General features: G+C 33.6%; 1 protein-coding gene across 2 annotated transcripts in view; it reads left to right on the top strand.

Moving 5' to 3' along the window:
- Positions 1–22,276, top strand: part of LOC118194223 (SURP and G-patch domain-containing protein 1-like) — a 118,165-nt gene that overhangs the window by 64,062 nt on the left and 31,827 nt on the right. For both annotated transcript variants that reach the window (XM_085823861.1, XM_085823860.1), the window contains exons 7-10: positions 683–796; positions 2,883–2,971; positions 3,073–3,229; positions 6,167–6,419. In XM_085823861.1, the coding sequence (XP_085679987.1) occupies positions 683–796; positions 2,883–2,971; positions 3,073–3,229; positions 6,167–6,419 (613 nt within the window). The remainder of the gene's footprint in view (positions 1–682; positions 797–2,882; positions 2,972–3,072; positions 3,230–6,166; positions 6,420–22,276) is intronic.

The raw sequence follows: 22,276 nt of genomic DNA, 5'->3' as shown, positions 1-22,276 counted from the left end.
AACATCATTTATGTTTTTTATGACAAATTTTGTTTCTATGACTAAAAGAATATATGTGAAAATAAAAATAAATTATTTTCTATGAGCGCTAGTGACCTTGAATAAAGCTCATATCGCATAAATTTACGAGTGTTGGAGAAAAAAAACTTAAACAGGAAGTTAGGGTATTTAATTTTTTAATAGTTAAAAATTACTCTGTTTCTTTATGTACCACCTATTTTTCTCCGCCGAACCACCGGTTGAGAATCACTGCTATATGCGTTAAAATACTTTCATAAATACAAAAGGTTTCCTTCACTACTCGTTATTTTCTCAGTATAAAAGTGTACGAAAATTTAAAAATGAAATTAGTCAAAGACCATAAAATTAAAAATATTTAATGATATTATTTTTACATCAGAATTATTGTTGCAGACTGTTCAGTAACTTTATTCATGGACTGTAAAGGGAATTAAAATCAGTTTGAAGTTCACTTGAAATGGTGTTTCTGCACAGCAGGAAAACTCCCAGTACATAAGATTTCAAAGTTGGCAACTATGATAGTGTTTTTCTCTTATAATTTCTGAACAGGGATTTTACTTCATGCTTATAATAGTAGAGCAAATAAATGTCTCCTGAAGAAACATTTTAACAAGATCCTATTTTTGTTTTATTTTAAATCTTTATCTTATTTTTATTTTAGATCAAGAGGCCAGAACAAATGCTCAGCCCTCGGGCAAGAAGAGGAAGAAAAGTAGATGGGAACCTGCAGATTCACAGAATGATGTTAATACGATGCCCCGTTATGTACAGCAAGGTTTGTTGCTATTTAAAGAATTTTATGATGCAAACTCTCTGTAGCATGTTGTATCTTTTGTAATTTTCTATGCTTAAAGTAATAATTAAATGGATTATTTAAAGAAATGCTTATGACAGACTATCCTTCTGTGTCTGTGTGTGCGTGCATGTCCCACACACACAGACTTATCCAAAAGTCATTGCATGCTGAACTTACAAAAATTGCAGTAATTACAAAAGGGATATTAATGGCAAATTGTTTCAATGAATGACAAGCCTGAATTCTTACAAGTAATGTTATCACTTGAAATTTTAGTTGCTGTTTGCTTCAAAAACCATTTCTTTGGTTAGAGGTAACAATGAGTTTTCCTCAAGCAAAAAAATTTTTTTATTATTATTGGGCATTGCGTTTGCAATGTATTCTTGTAGAAAATTAGTTGAAGTGTTTAAACAGACCTTCTGAGATGATTGTGAATTTAACAAGATAAGGATTTTCCACTAACCTGAGTTTCAGAAACTAAGAAATTTTTTTTGCATTCACATAGTCAGGGATTACAAACATGTGGTCTCTGAAGCAATTTTATTAGAAAGACAAAGATATTTTGTTTATGTATTTCCTGCAAATGGGGTGTTACAAAAATTTCAAGGTTTTAGTTATTTGAAGTTCAAGTTTATATTATTTTCATTTTCAATAAAAACAAGCGTGAACAAAATGCTAGAAAACCTACAAAGCAGTTAGTTAATTTACAATGTGATAGAAATATTATTCAAAGATTCCAAGATACATATTTCATTAATTTTTATTAGCACCTGTCAAAGAATAAATAATCTCCTTTATGAATTCTCACACTAAGAATAATGATTTTTTTTGTTTGGGAATACATTTACATCTTAACCCCTTTTTTTTTCACAGCTGAAAAGTGATGAGAAAAGAACCCAACTGACTGACTAGCATGTACAGTTCATGATAATTTCCAGTAATTTCTTTCCGTGGCTACAAACTTTATCTGAATTTAATACCATCAGTGTCAAGCACTAGTATGATATAAAGAGTTTATAATGATTTGTGTACAAGAATATGTATTTTTATTTATATATTTATACTTATTTAATAAGTAAGAGAAAGAAATTTTTTTGCATTTATTTATTTTGTTCCACTTGGGAAGGTTTCTCTGAAAAGTTAGAAATTTTTCGTAATTCATTTATTTTTAGTTTAAATTTAAGTAAATTATTTAATGATTAATAAACATGCTAAAATTATTTACAGGAATGTCAGTCACAGAATTAAATACTTACTGTCAGTATGGTTGAATCACAAAGTGTAACGAACAAATATCTCTTGCAAGTACCAAACTTTAGATTTCAGATAGGAAATAGAGTTTTTTCCCCTTTATGATATTATTATTCTTATAATATCATTCATGTTTTCATAAATATTGACTAAGCAAAATTTTTAATTTATTTAAAATATTTTTATTTTGTTAACAGAACTTTTATATTTTTATTTAAAAAAAAAAAAAAACTGCCCTCTCAGTTGTGTGTGGATTGTGCATACAGTCTGCATGCAATTTGAGTTTGACAGCCTTGCCCTTATTTGATTCCGATGTCATTTTCTCTCACTCTTTGATGGTAACTGCAATATTTTATTGCTGACATGATCTATTTTATCTGAACTCAGAAGAAATAAATAGCCACTTTGTTTCTTATCTGTGCAAACAAGTAATTAATATTTGTGTATTATAATAATATTGTAAATTTTTGTATTATAATAATATTACAAACATCTTAAAAGCTTCAGTTACCTAGTCTTGCATAAGTTATTTTCTTAAGAGGATGATATTCCACTTAAATGTGAATGCTAACATAGAAGTGATAATTTTATCAGTAATTTTTTTTTTTTTAATGTACTTCAAATAGTGTCTTTCTTTGGTTAAACTGGATGGACTTATTGGTCAAATTTACTGCATTACTTGCTATTAAATTATTTCTCTACATCTTTAATTTACTTGGTAAAATTCGGGTCTTATTAGTGATAGTTGGATCTTTTAATGTTTTTAAACTCTTAAACTAATTCAAATACCATAAAATGTATATCTTTGCTCTAGATCAAGGTCTCGTTTCCTATGCAATCCAAGTGTTTGGAAGTACTGATTTAACCCCAGAACAATGGAAGCAGTTGGAAGATCAACGAAAAGTTTGTTCATTTATTTTTTTAACATAATAGCATTTTCATAATAATTTTAGTGCACATTGAGTATAACATGAGTAACTGCATATGTATTCCCCCTCTTTCAGATGCGTTTGCTATATGAAATGATGCAAGTTAAGCAAAAAGAAGCACAGATAAGAAAATTAACAGGTAAAGTAAAGTATGAATATGATTCAGATGAAGATACAGAAGGCGGTACATGGGAACACAAAAAACGAGCTTCCGAAATGGAGAAAACAAAAGGTAATAAATCGTCACGAAGGAATTTAATTTGTCATAAATTTGTACATGCATGCATAAGTTGTGCAATTATTTTATTTTATTTTAAATAAATATTTATTTGTTTACTTTTTGTGGCATGTTAATGTTATTAATAATAAAAATATGTTCGCGTTGGTAAAGAATATTAAAATGTTAAATATCGTGTCTTTTAAATGTATTCAGTAACAATTCTGCTGTAAATATTTAACTTTCCAGTAGCCATGTTCAGAATCTAACAAAGTATATTTCTGAAATACCAATCTATTTTTGTTTATTAAAACATTGAAAAAAGGCCACTGAAAAATTAATATTTATACAGAAAAAGCTTGTGGGACCATTTTTTTATATTATATACAGTTTGATATATTTACACTTTAAAATAAAATAATAAAATCATTTCTGATTTAAAATTATTGAATTTATTCTCAAAATAAAAAATACTACATTCCTTACTGTAATTGTTTCATAAGAATAAATTTAAATTTTAACAAACACTTATAAAAGTAAAAAAAAGCAAATTTAAAGCCTAAAAAAAGAAAAAAAGCCAAAACAATTTTTTAAAAAATTGTGCAAACATATAAAAGATTTATTTTAAATATTGTATATTATTTTAGGAAAAGTTGCAACTATGCACAACAAGCAAGGCATATTTACATGTATTTTACTCCATTTGTAACAAATATTTTGCATGCATTTTGCATTTATAGTTTGTTAATCACATTTATTATTACCTTTTATATAACAGGTTTAGGATGTTTTCATTTGAATGTTTTTCTTAGATAGTATAATTATTATTTCTTGCTCTTAAAATTTTAAATAGTGTTCCCCTTAGCCAAATTTTTATCAAATATTATTTCCATATTATCGTCATGATCAGAACTAAATGCACTTTGTTTGAAACCATGTCATTGTTCTTTTGGTAATAGTCTTCATCTAAATTTAGCATCTAATGTCCAGTGCCCTCTCTTAAAGAATTTGTTCATTTTTTTATCATTTCTTTTGCGTAAAGAAGCAGTTCTTTTACTTTAACTTCTGTCTGATTTTCATTTAATCCAGAAAAATTCATCGTGATCCCTTTCTGTTCAATTAATAAATTCAGCACATGTAAATAATGAATTTATTGCTTTATTTATTTTATGCAATTTTTAATACTCGTTTGCATTTATTGCTTTATTTATGTTATGCAATTTTTAATACTTTCTCGATGAAGCATCAAGTGGATAAGACAGCTGACTGGTAATTTTTGCCTTTGGGTGCATGGAAAAGGATTCATTCATGCCCCCTAAATGTATCCATTTGTCCCATAGATACATTCGTTTATCTCCATGGATGCATGGGAATAAATGAATGGCCTTAAGTTGCACCATTTATTTATCAGGGTGGACTTACAAACAAATATTTGTAATTCAGAATTTTTTCAGGTTGACAATCTTATTAACTGCAGATTTTACTGTTTACATCTGATACTCTATATAGGCTTAGAATGGTGGTAGTTTTGCTGTTCAGTTATGTATTTGAGTTTTTTTAAGAACCTGAAATTTGTTCTTTTATTTATTTATTTATGTTCGTTTTTAGTTTTCTGATGATTGATAATTCACAACTAATTTAGCATCATAAACCAGTTATCTATAATTATATAATGGCTTTTAAAAGCCTTTATTTTTTTAGAAACAGGCATACAAGGAGCCTTCTGTTCACTTTTAAGCATCTCTCACTCTAGATCTGCAATAAATAAATTTGAATTCGCTATTGCTTAAATGTTATCTTAATATTTTAGCAATTTTCATAGTATGTACTGTTTGAAACCACATCTACCGTGAAATTCCCCAAGCCTCTCATTGATAAATTACATTTGCACCTAAATACTTCTTCCGCACTATTTTCAACATAATTTGCTTCTTAAAGATACTTTTTTCATGAATTTTAATGAAATGTTCAAGCAAGCTCTCTCTCTCTCTCTCTTTTTTTTTTTTTTTTTTCCCCAGCTATTTCCAGTTTTGATTTCAATTGAATTAGAATCTCATAGTCATGTAAAATTTTCACTTTATTTGTTTTATGTACAGCTTTAAACTGTGAATCATTTTACTAAAACAGAATGACCAAAAATATTTTCTTCACTCTCCAGTTGCATGAGGAAAATTAATTTTATTTTGTTTACCTCTTTTGGTTCTTTTATGTGGAGTCATCCTCTCTCATTGCTGAGAACTAGATATTTCATCCCACCCCTCCCAGTCTGTAAAGCTATGTAGAATTTTTTATAAGAATTATCTGCTTCTGGTTTGCAGTCATTCTCTTCTGAATATGAAACGTCTTTTGTTCTATACAGTCACTTTCACCTCTAAGAGCATTACCATTGTCTCCATCATCATTAAAAACATTCAGTGTGTTTATCTAAATCATAGTGTTTTATTAAAATCAAATGTATGTTCAGAAGATTATCAAAATATGTCCTGATGAATTCATAAATGGAATATCATGAAAAAATATATAATGCTTTAAATTAATTTATATGTAATGTTTTATTTATGATGTGCTATGTCCTTGTTAAAGTACCAAGAGAGTAAGATAGCTGAATACTAGTGGTGTTCGAATTCCAATGAACGCCCTGGTTTGATGGGTATTTATATTGTTTTCCCTATGTGTATAAAAGCCAGTTTCATTTAAAAGGTTCTCCACATACGCAGATTTCAAACGCAGTTATTAAAGCAGCTACCACATAATCCTCTGACAACATTTGAAATTCACACATTCCAGATTGGGATGTCATATTTCGCATTCTTAGTGACTAAGTATAGTAATCACTTTTTAACCAAGAGGTGCCGAATATTTTTATTTGAGCATTTTATTTTTTGTTTATTGATCAGCTTATAACTGCTTTTCCTAATAGTAGCTGTTTGTGATTTGAATTGTTACTTTTAGTATGGGCTGAAGAACTGACAGAGCAGGCAAAGGGTAAACATCACATAGGAGACTTCTTGCCTCCAGAAGAGTTAGAAAATTTCTTAGAAAAATGGGAAGCTGTGAAGCAGGGTCGTCCACCTGATCTCTCTGATTACAAAGAGCACAAAATAACCTCAGACAATATTGGTTACCAGATGCTGCAAAAATTAGGATGGTCAGAAGGACAGGGTCTCGGTGCAAATGGAGGAGGAATTGTTGATCCTGTGAACAAGTAAGAGAGCCTCAAAATTTTTACATATTTCAAAACCATATTGGAAAACTGGTATTGTTAACTGTTTGTTATGGCATGTATGCTAACTTTTATAAATTTGATGATTAGGTGTTAGCATCTTTTGCTATGCTAAAACCTCATGCATATGTTACTGCTTGAGTGCAGGAATCAGTTAATGTTCTGATTATCTAGGCCGCTGGTCTCAAACTGAAATTGCATGATGACCAAACGCACGATCTGAAAGCATCTAATGGGAGGGAATATTTATATAATAAATGAAAAAATATTTTACTAAATTTGAAGTTTTACTCACTAATTATTTATAAAAACATACATAAGGAATAATATTAAGAAAGGGGGTAATTATCCCAAATCTAAACGTTGCTACATGCAAGATTTTTTTTATTTTATTTATTTATTTATTTTTTTTTTTATGGACAAATCTATTTTACCTATTGACTTTCTTTCTTATCTGTGACTTTCAATTCATTATAATATCCTGTTTGGCATGGTAGTAAGGAAACTGGCTGGGATAGACTTTCACCCGAATTTGAATCCCAAAGAAAACATGAACAGAGATGATCACAATTCTAAATCTCTAAAGTCGAACATATGTCATCCTAACTCTCTATAAAACTATCCACATATGATGGAAAGACTTACTGGCAAGTTTACCAGACATAGTTCATTATACTGGCAAATGAAAATGGATGGGATTCCAAAGCTAAAACCTGCCATCTCACTGCTTCTTTGAGAGCAAATGCAACAGCTATCCTCCAAACTCTGTCCCCGAACCAGAGCCTAGACTACAAAACGCTATCTGGGGTGGTTGAGCTGCATGTTGGGGAGAGGTGTTTAAAACATTATAGCAGGCTTCAGTTAAAATCTCGACAGCAGAAACCCACAGAAGCACTCCTTCCAGCAGCTTGTCTTAGATGTTGAAAGGCTGTCTCATCTCACTTTTTTAGACTGCCCAACAGAAGCAAGGGAAATACTGTCTCTGCAGTAATTCATCGATGGCATCCAGGATCCTGAAATACAAAAAGTCCTGAGAATAGCAGATGTCAAAGATTTTAAAAAGTTTTAGACCATGCCATGAAATTCAAGGCAGCCCAGTAAGCAATTCGTAGAGGCTGACTCCCAATCAGAGCTGTTTAAGTTCAGGAAACAGTGGATCGTGTGACTGCTTATTTTTGCACGATTTAACCAAGTCAGTGCCTTGAGACAGAATAGGAGTGACAAGAAACTGACCCTAAAGTGCTGGAACTGCTGTAGTGAAGGCCACATAGAGAGGAATTGCAGAAGATCTCCAAGGCACAAAAGTTTAGCATAGGGAAATATGATGTCATAGGAGTGCCCCCACTTGAAGAAAAAGTTCAGTTAGATGCCAGACAAAAATGTACATTAAGCCATATCCTTTGATTTGTAGAATTTTCCATATGTAGATTAATTAACTGTATATAGTATAAATAAATATTTAACTTAACCTTGCTTTTAGTCAATCATAGATATAGATATAATGTTCTTCATATAGAAAGATAGACTTTAGATACAATAGAATTTTCGACTCTAGAATAGCCTTTTGCGTTATGGTGCATTCTGGCCATGAACATCTGCACAATTTAAAAATTTGTGTTTTTTAAATTTGGAGGAGCATGTAGCAAGTGTGTGAAGATTGCCAAGGTAGTAAAATAGAAATTGTAAAAACTGGGCGAACTACTCTTAGATCTCTTACAACAAGATTGATTTCTAAAATCTTAGAAAATGAAATAGGAGAAAAAGAGCTGGAAGAACTTTCAGAACAAATAAATTTGAAATTTAAACAGCTTGTGGAGAACTCTTTATTATTATTATTATTTGTCCACTGGCCCAAGAGTCGGCACTACCAGCTTTCTCCCTCTTCTACACTAGGGGAAAATTCGGACTGGTTACTCTGTTCTTGGCTGCCGTCGGTGAAGCACGCGCTCACCTCTCCTCTGCTCTGTGATGTCTTCATAGCTGTGATATGACTTTCATTATTTTTTACCTACATGGACTTGCTACCTGTAAAATGCTTATCGTGCAAACTGTAATCAATGTGACTGTGTATAAGTGAACGTGTGTTAAAATATATATCTTTTTCTAGTGTTAAATAAAAATGTTAAAATCATCGAGCTAAGCTATCATCGTTTTATCTGCAGCAACACAAAAATGGCATCCATAGATGAAAGCCATAAATGATGACCCATCAAGTTAGTAATCACGTGCCTCCTAGATTCTCCTTGCATCATCAAGTTCTGTGCTTATAAAGTACTGTGAAGTGAAAATATCGTCTTTTCATGCAAAATAGTGTGAAAAACAATTGTGTCTCCTTAACAATGTGCTTGTGAATGGGCCTCATGCAAAACATCAGAGTGCTTAGAAGTGATCGACATATAAATCCTACAACGTGTGTTAAGTTAGAATACAGTGCCACCTATTGGATAAGGATAGAAACGTTCACTTGGCCATCTGGTCTCAGCTAAGCAACATGCCAGAGCATGGAATAGATCTGAATTTAGTTAATTACTGTCAATAAATTAGTTAGTTCTTTTGCTATACAGTCCGTTCATTAGTTTAGAATCATAGTACATGGTCATAGTAGCCAGAGAAATGAAAAAAAATACTGGCATTAGATAGAAATAAAATTTTGTTAAAAGCAAAACTAACTAGGTTAAAAAATGTAGTGAAGAAATATGATAGTTCAAATAAGAACGAAATTCGAATAAAGTATAGATCCCTTCAAGGCATTCAAATGGATATTAGAAACTTAAGGAATAGATATTTCGAAAGCGTTGATGAAAAAGATGTCACAGCGATTGATGAAGAAATCGCCGAAATGGAAGAAAGAACTGAAGTACTCGAGGTAAGAATTATGGAAATTCTATCATCTATCACTCATTCTGAACATGAAAATGATTGTAGTAAATTTGATCCTAAAGTACAAGTACGTTTGCCAGAATTACCAATTCCTAAATTTTATGGTAAATATACCGAATGGAATAATTTTAAGCTTCAATTCAAAAACATCATAGCGAATAACACTCAATTGACAGAAGTTCAGAAACTCTACTATTTAAAGGCTGCATTAACTGATGAAGCAAAAAATCTTGAAACTGTTTGTGATACTTTTAGTTCTCTATTTAAAGCTCTTCAAGATAGGTATGAAAGTAAAAGAATATTAATTGAGACGCATATAAAGTCAATAATGGATTTACGTACTTTAATATTCGAATCGTCTAAAGGAATAAGATATGTAATAGATAACGTTACTAAAAACGTTATGGCTTTGAATGTTTTAAAGTATGAGAAAATAATTTATCGGATATTCTGTTATTAAATATCGTACTTCAGAAACTAGATTTTGGAACTCACAAACAATTTGAATTAAGCGTTAATGCTATGGAAGTTCCTACATTTGATGAATTAATTTCGTTTTTAGAGAAAAGATGTCAGTTAATGGATAACATTAACCGTAGTACTAATAAAGTGAAATATCCGTTAGGAAAAAATTCGAAATCAAAGGCTCTGATGGTTAAAACGATAGTGTTTCGATTTGTGTTATATGTAAAATAACAATCATCCACTGCATAAATGTGATTCATTTTTAAAACTAAATCTAAATCAAAGATATTGAAATAGTTAAAAAGCATAAACTGTGTCTAAACTGCCTCAGTAAGGAACATTTAATCGCAAAATGCAGTTCTAAGTTCAGATGCTTGGAATGCCATAAAAAACATCATTCATTAATTCATCGCCTGCTCAGAAATGGCGCCATGGAACAAAAGCTAGACAAAACAAAAACGGAAGCAACGAGTGACAAAATTATAAACAAGAATGCAGATGTCTCTAATAAAAACCGATCAAGTTGTCTTTTGACACCCAGAAAAAACGTTTTATTGGCAACTGCAATAACATATGTTTGCAATTCAGAAGGAAAAAGAATTCCAGTTTGCGCCATACTTGATAACGGCAGCATGAGTTGTTTCCTGTGTGAAGGAATTGTTAATTTGTTAAATATAAAGAAAGAAAGAATGTATGCATCTGTCACTGGAATTAATAAGAACGTTATAAATATTAATTATCAACTAGATGTACAGATTTCGAATAAGGATTTAACGTATGTAAGATCAGTTAATTGCTTGGTTATTTCTAAAATAACCAATGTAACTCCATCAAGGAGTTTAGATGTGCAGTCATTAAATATTCTCATTGATATTGAATTAGCGGATCCGCAATTTAGAACACCTAACAAAATAGATAGGTTATTAGGAGGCGAAATGTTCTTGAGATTTTAAAACAAGGAAAATTTCAATTAGAAAATCAACCGTTAATATTCCAAGAAACAGGTTTTGGATATATCGCGTCTGGTGCATGCAAGAGTAACTCAAAAGTAAATTATTGTGGTTTAGTTCAAAATAGTGAAGAAAGAGTTGAAGAAATTTTGCAAAGATTTTGGGAAGTTGAATCCATTGAAATATCGAGAATGCTTTGAGTGAAGAAGAAAAATACTGTGAAGAACATTTCAAGCGTACTCACTATAGACAAAATGATGGAAGATATGTAGTTCAGTTACCCATAAGGGAAGGTGTAGAATTAGGAGAATCGGAAACGCTGGCTGAAAAAAGATTGCATCAATCAACTAGAAAGCGATTCGAATATGAAAACATTATATAAGAATTTTATCAAGGAATATAAGGATCTAAATCACATGGAAGAAGTTCAAGAAATTGAAACATCGACATGCAGTTATCCTAGTCATCATGCAGTTTATCGGCGAGAGAAAGCCTCTAGCAAGCTTCGCGTTGTGTTTAATGCATCAGCGGCTACTAGCAATAGAATATCACTTAATTCAATATTAATGAAAGGGCGAATACCTCAAGAAGATTTATTTTCTATTATTATTAGATTTCGAAAGTACAACTATGCATTAGGAGCTGATGTTCAGAAGATGTACAGACACATACTTATTGAACCATCTCAACGAAACCTGCAGTTGATCCTGTAGAAAGAATCAATTGGTAGTCCTGTGCAGTCTTATCATCTAAGGACTGTAACATACGGAACAGCAAGTGCACCATTCCTTGCAACAAGGGTCCTGAAGCAGTTAGCAATGGATGAAGCAACTGACTTTCCTCATACCTCAAGAGCCATACTGAAGGACTGTTACGTGGACAACATTATCACTGGAGCTAATACGCTGCAAGAAGCCAAGGAGTTGCAGACACAGTTAACCTGTCTTCTAGAACGTGGTGGAATGCAGTTACACAAATGGTGTTCAAATATTCCAGAACTATCAAAGAATAAAGAAAGTGCAACTCAGGATTACACCTTTCAAGTTACGGATAAGCCTGATTACAAAGGCCTTAGGAATGTTATGGAATATGTCTACAGACTGTTTTTATTATGATTTAAAAATACCTGACTTTGAAGAAACAAGAACGAAAAGAGATGTCTTATCAACAATAGGTTGCCTCTTTAATCCGTTAGGTTTAATTGGACCTGTTACGACAAAAGCAAAAATATTTCTACAAAACTTTGGCTTCTAAAATTAAATTGGAATACACCTCTTCCTAAAAATTACTGTGAAGAATGGAAGGCATTTCTGCATAGTCTCAAAATAGTCAATGATTATCGCATCCCCAGATTTGTTTTAACCAAATAGAAATTATAGGATTCTGTGATGCTAGTCAGAAAACCTATGGTGCTGCAATTTATGTGAAATATATGTCATCTTCAAATGAATGTTCATCAAGGCTTCTGTGCAGCAAGTCTCGCGTGTCACCTCTGAAGTCAATTACCATTCCTCGTTGGGAACTTTTTGGTGCAGTTCTGTTGGTAAAACTAATGAAAAGAATATTAGAGGCCATTCAGCTGCCTATAGCCAAGATGTATTACTTCACTGATTCGTCAATAGTGTTAGCATGGATTAAGAAGGAACCCATCAACTAAAGACATTTGTTGCTAATAGAGTGTCTGTTATTCGCAGCATGACTGCTGTTCAGGAATGGTACTATGTTAGCACTCACAATAATCCAGCTAATTTGATATTACGTGGAGCTGAACCTAAAGATCTTCTTCATAATTTTTTATGGTGGTATGGTCCAACTTTCTTAACTAAGGAGAGGTTTTTGACTAATCCTTGTGAAGTAATTTCATTTGATATGGTTGATGTGGAATACGTCAAAGAACTCAAGGATTACTTGAGTTTGACTATAAATGTGAACTCTGATACCCTTGTTTTAGATCATATTCTTAACATTAGTAATAACTATATTCGTATTATTTGTGTGTAAGTTTTGTTTGTAGATTTATAGCCAGTTGTAAGGGGAAAAAATTAATAGGTTCTCTAACTGTTAAGGAATTAGATGACGCTGAGAAAATCATGATCAGGTATGTACAGTAACAACATTTTAGCAAGGATGTTTTATCCTTAAAAAATAAGAACTGTGTTTCTTCCAAAAGTAAGTTAAAATTTTTATGTCCATTTCTAGATAATGATTCTCTTTTGAGAGTAGGAGGCAGACTTGCCAATAGTAATCTGAATTGCAACCAAAAGTTTCCTTATGTAATACCAAAAGATCATGGATTTACTAGATTAATTTTTCAGTATTACCATGTTAAATATTTACATCTTGGTGCTCAAGCACTATTGCATTAGGTTTGTAGTAAGTTTTGGGTTATTAATGGTCGAAATATAGCTCGAAAGGTTGTACATGAATGTGTAACATGTTTTAAGGCTAAACCAATTGTATGTGAACAACTTATAGGAAATTTACCTGGTGAAAGAGTTAACCCAGGGTTTGTATTTAATACGTGTGGACTCTATTTTCTGGTCCATTCCTCACTAAGTATAAAAATCAGAGAAAGGGTAATTATGCAAAAGTGTACGTTGCTACATTCATATGTTTAGCTACTAAAGCGGTAAAGCTAGAAGTAGTAACTGATGTAACCACAGATTCATTACTTTCTACTATTAAAAGGTTTATTGCTAGACGTGGAAAATGTAATACTATAATGTCAGATAACAGTACTAATATGGTTGGTGCAAAATCAGAACTAAAAAAATTGCATAGCTTAGTCCTTAACTCTAATTCTGACATAGCAGATTTCTTAACATCTGAAGGCTTAAGTTGGAAACTAATTCCACCTGGAGCGCCAAATTTCGGTGGTTTATGGAAAGCAGGTACTCAGTCATTTAAATATCATCTTCAGCGTACAATTGGCAGTTATAAATTGACTTTAGAAGAATTTTGGACTGTTGTCACACAGATTGAAGGTATTCTCAATTCTCGTCCAATTTTACCTTTATCAACAGATGCAAATGACTTTGAAGATAATAGACTTTCTAAATGCCAAGTTATTACCAAGTTCATTCAAGTTATTTGCAAACGTTGGCTAACTGGTTATTTAAATCATCTCCAACAACGCACCAAATGGTTTATTAATAAAGAAAATTTAAAGGCAGGTATGTTAGTTGTGTTAAAGGAAGATAATCTTCCCCTATTTAAATGGTCTTTAGCCAGAATTCTAGAAGTTTTACCTGGTAAAGATAATAAGGCCAGAGTTGTTAAAGTGAAAACATCAAATGGTGTGTATATTCGATGTATTAGTAAAATTTGTTTATTACCTATGCAGGATAATAATGCTTAGTTTACATTACATTCTTATTGAAAATTGTGATTTACATAAAAATGGAACTGTTTAAGAATAAGTTCGATTGTAGCATAATGAATGTTTATGTTCTTAAAAATGTTATATTATTTTATATTGTATTCATGATGAAAGATTATCTATTAACTTTCATATTTGTACTGTAGAATTAGTTGTTCTTGAAATGTTAAATTGTATGTTTGTTTGTAATTTACATGTTGAAATTTGTAATTTCAACGGTCGACGGCATGTTAAGTTACATACAGTGCCATCTATTGAATAAACGCTCACTTGGCCATCTGATTTCGGCTAAGCAATATGCCAGAGCATGTAATAGATCTGAATTTAGTTAATTACTGTTAATAAATTAGTTAGTTCTTTTGCTATACAGTCCACTCAGTTTAGAATCATAGTACAACGTGGTTATATATCACAAAATAAGTTTTTTGGAATATTTTTCTCTAAGTGAATTGTGTTATGCTGAATATGCTGCTGACTGAGCAAATATTTTTCATATATAATTTGGAGGTAAGCCATGCAAATTCTTAGTTAGTAGTACTTTAAAACTTATGCTTATATTCGGTTAGCAAACCTACAAAAAGTGTTTTTCTGACTTTAATGCTTGCATTAACTTTATTTATTTTGCACTAGTATTGTATGTGAATTTATTAGTGGTTGATTTTTGTGTAGTTATCTCACATTTGGTAATATATATATATATATGTTTTTGTGAATCATGGCTCCGCCACGAACCGTCGCAGACGATCTTAACCGTTTGACTGCTACGTGGCGCAAAAGCGCTGCGTTCATTTGTCTCGAAAACAAGCGCTGCGAGTTTCAGTGTGTCTTTGTTGCTCCGTGGGTGTGAACGTAGTCTGACCTCACGCGTTCTTTGTAACACGAGTGCATTCTAAAATAACTAACTGCGTTGCGTTTTTCGAGACAAATGAACGCAGCGCTTTTGCGCCGCATAGCAATCAAACGGTTAATATCTCACATGTTTCCGTCAAACCTCCCCCATTTTGGAAGGTCAATCCTATTTTGTGGTTTGCTCAACTGGAGGCCCAGTTTGATATCGCCGGAATCACTGTTGACTCCGCGAAATTCAATCATGTGATATCTGCAATCGAATTCGATATTCTCAATGGCATTTTTGATATCATTTTGCACTCACCAGTGACTGGCAAATGCGATGCACTAAAAACTCACTTAATTGAATTGCTTTCTGAAAGTGAGGAGTCAAAGATCTGTACACTTCTTCAGGGGCTAGAACTTGGCAATCAATGCCCTTCACAATTACTTTGTTGTACGTGAAACCTCGCTGGAGGAGAACCCTTGTTGAAATCTCTATGGATATCCCATCTCCCGCAAAATACACAGAGTATTCTTGCTGCCTCCCAAAACTCACAGTGTTAACAGATAAAATTACAGATCTCAAAACTCTCCCTAACATAAATAGTTCTGCTACGGCATGTACCTCTCCCATTGAACAGCAAGTTGCAAAGCTGACGAAACAGGTAAATGAACTTTCCCTATCAAAAACAGCCGAGAGCATTCCTGTGAATGAAGAGACATTCATTCTCAATGCAACAGAAGATGTAATATATCCAATGGACGCTATCGTCAGTATAAAGAACCGTGCAACAACATTTGTTTTTACCATAATAATTTCGATTCCAATGCACGGAAGTGTGTTTCTCCATGCAATTTCCGGCAGTCAGAAAACTAGATTGACGATCGCTTGTCAGCCAACATTGCGACCGCCACATTAATCGAATTCTTTTGGCCGATCCATCGTCAAAACTCACCTTTTTAATCGACACCGGAGCCGATTTATCTGTCATTCCCAAGAGTTACAGTCAGCATGCCAAAAACCCAGCTGCATTGGTACTCTTTGCTGCTAATGTCACCAAACTTTTGACCATCAATTTAAGCTTAATGTCGCTCTTTTACTTGGCTTTTTGTCCTGGCAGACGTCTATCAACCCATCATAGGTGTTGACTTTCTCACGAAGTTAAACTTACTTATATATGTTAAAAACAACCATTTAATTGATGGACAAACTAAACTATATTCTTGTGGTAGACTCCCCAATGTGAACCCACTCAGTACTAGCATTCATATTTCGATGGGTAACTCAAAATTTGACAAAATTTATGCCGATTACCCCAGCTTGATAAATCGTTCGCAAACTTTTGAGAGGGCACCAATGTCAACAATTTTCCATCACATTGAAACTAAAGGACCTCCTATTTTTTCAAAACCAAGAAGATTATCTCCTGAATTACTTCAAGCTGCACAATGAACTGAATCAGGCATTTGAAAAATGTAAACACGACCTTATTAATGCTGCAACTCTCTCCTATCACTCTCCTAACCAAAAGCTGAGTATTATAGTCGATGCTTCTGACATTTCCATCGGAGCTGTCTTAAAAGTTCTACACTCTAATAACTACCAGTCGCTAGGATTTTTCTCATGTAAGCTGTCCCCCACCGAACAAAAATACAGTTTGTATGACAGAGTTATTAGCTATTTATGCAGCTATAAAATATTTCGGGCATAATCTCAAAGGTCAACACTTCACTATATTTACTGATCACCGACCTTTAACTTATGCATTCACATCAAAATCAAATTCTGCTTCCTCGAGACAAATTCGGCATTTAAATTACATAGCTCAGTTCAGCATGGATATTCAGCATATATCAGGTTCCAGCAATGTTGTCGCAGATACTCTCTCGCGTATTCAAGGCATCGATGCCAATGCATTGCTGGATTTCACACTTATTGCCCACTCGCAAGCCACCGATGAGAAGTTAAAACATCTGACTCAAACTGCTCATTGAAGACTCAAACTGCTCATTAAAATTCCAGTCATTACAACTTACTCGGGACATCCAACTATTGTGCGATACTTCAACAGACTTTAACTTTATGTACTACTTGACTTCAGAAAAAAATTTTTTGACTGTTTCCATAACCTATCGCACCCAGGTATCCGGGGTTCCAAAAAGCTCATACAAAAAAGATTTGTTTGGCCATCCATGCTAAAGGACATTGCCAATTGAACTCGTTTCTGCATCATGTGCCAATGTTCGAAAGTTACCCGGCACACACATAGCTCTTTGGAAAAAAATGTGATCAGCTCCGAACCATTCAACCATGTTCATATAGACATCATCGGTCCTCTGCCACCATCTGACGGTTATCGATATCTAGTCACCTGCATTGACAGATTTACTTGTTAGCCTGAAGCTTTTCTCATTCAGGGCATCTCTGCTGATTTTGTGGCTCGACAATTCATCTCCGGTTGGATTGCCTGATTTGGTGTACCATCATTTGTGACAACTGATCAAGGTCAACAATTCCAGACCCACCTTTTCGCTTCTCTGACATCTATGCTTGGAATATGCTGAATTCGCACTTCACCATACCATCCTTCTGCCAACGGCTTAGTGGAACGTTTCCACTGCCACCTAAAAGCAGCTCTAAAGTGCCATAATGACATCCATTGGACTACATTACTCCCTCTTGTGCTTTTTGATTTACATTCTTCCTTCAACCAAGACCTCGCAGGTACATCCGCTTAACTTGTCTACGGCACAGCCCTTCGATTACCATCTGAGTTCTTTCAGCCATCCTCTGCTCCAGTCGATCCAGCATCCTTTCTTCAGACTTTCTGAGAGGCGATGAAGAAGTCTCCGATTCTACATCATGCTACAAAAAATCTGCCACATTCGTACACCATACACTGAGCACTTGCACTAACGTGTTTGTGCCAAACGACTCGGTAAAACCACCACTCACTCCTCCATACGATGGACCCTTCAAGGTCTGTGCACGTAACAATAAACATTTCACCGTTCGTGCGTGACAAGGAAACTGTTCTGGGAATAGATTGACTGAAGCCTGCCTTCTTCGAAGCTTCAAACACTCAGGTTCCTGTGCCCAGCAACACTCCTGATTCCCCGGACCCAACTGTTTCTCCAGATACTTCTCCTTCGATCGACCTTACGCTTCCTCCCAATGCTCCACCAGTCATCACACGATTGGGAAGACGTATGCGCTTCAACACCAGATATTTGTAAACTGATTTTTTCATCGTACCTTTGGTTCTCGGGGGGGGGGGGAATACTGTGGAGAGTTCTTTATTATTATTATTTGTCCACTGGCCCAAGAGAGGGCTCAACCAGCTTTCTCCCTCTTCTCCAAAAAGAGCTACAATGCACGAGATTCATTCTAACCCGGATATTGTCATTTCAAAGGCCGACAAAGGTGGCCAGATCTTCGTCATGGATAAGAACACTTACATCGATGGTGTCACTAAACTCTTAAACGAAGGACCATATAATCCGATCCCTAAAGATCCTTCACCTTCGGACTTATCCAAAATAAAAACTGCGATCAAATCTTCGCAAATCATTTCAAGCAACTTAAAACATTCGCTTATCCCATCTGTTGCGAATTGTGCCAGATTATATGCTCTTCCCAAAATTCATAAAAGTGGTATTCCTTTCCGCCCTATTGTATCAAATTTAGGTACTGCCTCGTATCCATTAGCTAAATATTTAGTTTCTAGATTTTCCACTCTATTAGACAATAACATTTACACCATAAAAAATTCAATAGAGTTTGTAAAAAAGGTTAAAAACATTTCTCCTCGTAATTTACTCATGGTTTCTTTTGATGTAAAATCATTATTCACCAATGTCCCAGTGGAGGGTGCATTAAGATGTCTAGAAACCAGACTTCGCGATTTTCATTTCTCTTGCATCGAAATTGATGAGCTAATTTCTCTCACTCAACTCTGTTTGAAACAAACACATTTTGTTTTCCAAAATAAATATTACAAGCAAACTGAGGGATTAGCCATGGGAAGCCCCCTCAGTCCCATCCTGGCTGATATCTACATGCATTATTATGAATCAAAATTGTTTGAAACTTTAAACTTCCCGGCATGGTTCCGCTACGTAGACGATACTTTTACCCTGTTTGAAGGTAATAAAGATGATTTAAATAGAGTTCTTTCAACAATGAATTTTATTGATCCTGCTATTCAGTTCACTTTTGAACTTGAGACTTGCAATTCTCTTCCGTTTCTCGACATTCTGGTCACACGTAACACATCCAACTTCAGTACTACAGTTTACCGTAAACCTTCATCGGTTTGCCTTCCACCACACTTTAAATCATGTCATCCGACTAAACAAAAGTTAGCTTCATTTTATTCCTATGTTTTCCGTGCTCTTCAAGTTTGCTCCTCCAAACTAGCCCTTGATGAAGAACTAAATTATTTAAAAGCAATAGCTATTGACAGGGGCTTTTCACCCAACATTATTAATCAAGCAGTTAAAAAATTCTCATCTCAACACACTAAAAGCCACACTCTTATTTTAGGAGATTATAAAAATTCTGTTGTCATTCCCTTCTTTCCATCAATTAGCTATAAAGTTGCACATATTTTGCAGAAATTTAACTTTCGGGTTGTTTACTCTCCCATCAATAAAATTCCAACTTCTATACTCAAGGACCCCATTCCGGATACGAATTCCTGGGGTATTTATAGGATTCCTTGCCAGTGCGGTTTAATTTACATTGGCCAAACTAAGAGAGCCTTAAAATTTCGCGTCAAAGAACATGAGGCATATGTTAGAAAAAAGGAAACACAGAAGTCTTCTGTTGCTCAACATTGTTGGTCCGAAAATCACACTTTCAATTTTTCTGCTGCCAAAATTATTCAAAAAACATCTTCCATTGGAGAACTGGATTTTCTAGAGGCATTTCACATTCATAAAAATCTTTCTGTTCTAGTTAACGATCCTAATTCCAATCCAAATTTGCCTTCGGCTTTTAGAGAAATTATGTTTTAGTTCTGGTTTCGCCAACAGATGGCGCCACTTGCTTATTCTTGTCCAGGCTTTCTTATCTTATCTAAACATTATTTCCTATCTTGTTCATTTGCGGTTTTGCAGCTGAAGATGATGGTTCGGTAAAACCATCGAAACTAGTCATGTGAAAATTTTTTAAATTAACGCTGATTTTTGTTGTTTGACTTCTGAATTAGTATTTATTCGGCGTGTTATTGTGTCTTAATCACATAATCTTTATTTGGGTGTTGTTTGCAGGGTAAAGTAAATAATGAATTTAGTGAATTATTAGCTATGAAAGTAATAGTAAATGAAAACTTGATATCAGATCAGTTACAACAGTGTTGAAAGCTAGAAAACTTAGGTTTAGAAAGTGATACTCAAAACGACAAAACTGTTTATTTAGAAATTATGAAATCTTTCGAATAGGATATAAGAACGGCAGATATTAAGTAAGATTACCGTGGAAACCAAATTCAAAACATTTAATGGAAGATAATAGGGATATAGCATTTAAAAGATTTTTTAAATTAAGTAACAAATTTTAAATTGATAACCCTTTGCTTGTTCAGTATACAGAGGTTTTAAAGGATTATGTGGTAAAACATATTATTGAACCAGTTCAGGAAGACATTCGAAATGATAAGACCTATTTTATTTACCTCATAGCGCAGACATCAGAAATGATAGAGCAACCAGCAGACTAAGAAAAGTTTACGATGCTTCAGCCCACAAACCAAATACGCTTTCATTAAACAGCTGTTTATATAATGATTCGAACTTATATCCTGATATTTTTTATTTACTGATAAAATTTTATACAAATTTCGATAGCCTTCCAGCTGACATTATATAGGCCTTTTTACAGATAGCGTTAAATGAAGCAGACAGGGACATTACACAGTTCTTTTGGAATGATGATCCCAATGATAGCAATTGATAATTTGAAAACCTTTAGATTTACAAGAGTTTTGTTCGGAGTAAAATCTAGTACTTTTCTACTTTCTGCTACCATTAAGCATCACTTTCAGAAATATGTTTTGAAGCAGTGGAACTCTTAAACAATTGTCTGTATGTTGATGATATTATTGGTGGTCAACAAAATTTAGAACAAACCCTGAAAACAAGGTTAGAAATTGTGAACATTTTCAACAAAGCTAGCATGTCACTGCGTAAGTGGCATATTAATTCAAAAGAACTGAATGATATTTGTCGTTACAAAGAATTTTCAATACAAGAATATCCTGAAGTTGGCCCTATCAAAGTGTTAGGAATTAACTGATATGCGGATAATAATTTTTATTTTGACACTCAACAAATTTCATATCCTCATCAATTAACTCAAAACATTTTCTATTACGAACCGCAGGGTATATTTTTATCCTGTCAGATTTTATGGTCTCTTCACCATAAGAATAAAGTGTTTGCTTCAGGAAATCTGATCTGCCAAAATTGATTGGGACAATGAACTACCACCTGATCTTAGTTTTAAATGGAAAGCCTCGTATGAAGAAATTCAAAAACTGAACCACCTCAGGATTCCCTGTTACTATTTAGAGGGATTGTGAGATGTAGATGTGAAGCAAATAGAACTCCATAACTTTTCTGATGCTAGTCTGAAAGCTTATGGATGCGTGTAATATCTGAGAATAGGTTTGAACAATGGAACTTTTCAAACAGTTTTGTTGCTTTCAAAAGTAGAGTTGCACCTCTGAAATTACTAACAATTCCTGGGTTGGAGCTCTTGGGTGCACTTTTGTCTACCAGATTGAGCGATAAAATCACAAAATGTTTAAAATACAAAGCAATCCCCTTCCATTGGACTGATACTCAAATAAGGTATTTCCTGATTTGAGAATCTCCCGAAAGATTTAAACCCTTCATCAGGAACAGAACTTATGAAATTCAGAAGCTATCTGAAAGCAGTGATTGGCATTATTGCTGTGGGAAAGATAACCTGGCCGACCTTATATCATGAGGAACTACTATTGCTAACTTAAGAAATTACCAACTTTGGTGGCATGGACCACTCTGGCTTTTAGAATGGTAAGCCCTCTGGTAATGTAGACACTTTTGAAGAAGAAAATTTAGAATATAGAAAGAAGTTTGCTTGTGCCCAACAGTATAAATGTATCATAAAAGAGAATGATGAATTATTTGATATTTCCAAGTACAGTAATCTTATGAAAATATTAAGGATGACAGCTTGGATTAAACACTTCATTTGAAAACTAGAAAACTTACAAACTAAACAAATGTTTCCCACAGTTGATGACCCTAAATATGATGAAGAGTTCTGGATCCGTAAAATTCGAGGA

The sequence above is a fragment of the Stegodyphus dumicola genome, chromosome 9 (genome assembly GCF_044657685.1).
Source record: "Stegodyphus dumicola isolate Sdum_Otavi_A_Nest chromosome 9, ASM4465768v1".
Taxonomy (NCBI): Eukaryota; Metazoa; Arthropoda; class Arachnida; order Araneae; family Eresidae; genus Stegodyphus; species Stegodyphus dumicola.
Note: the sequence above shows the minus strand (reverse complement) of the source record. Positions and strands in the feature narration are given on the sequence as shown.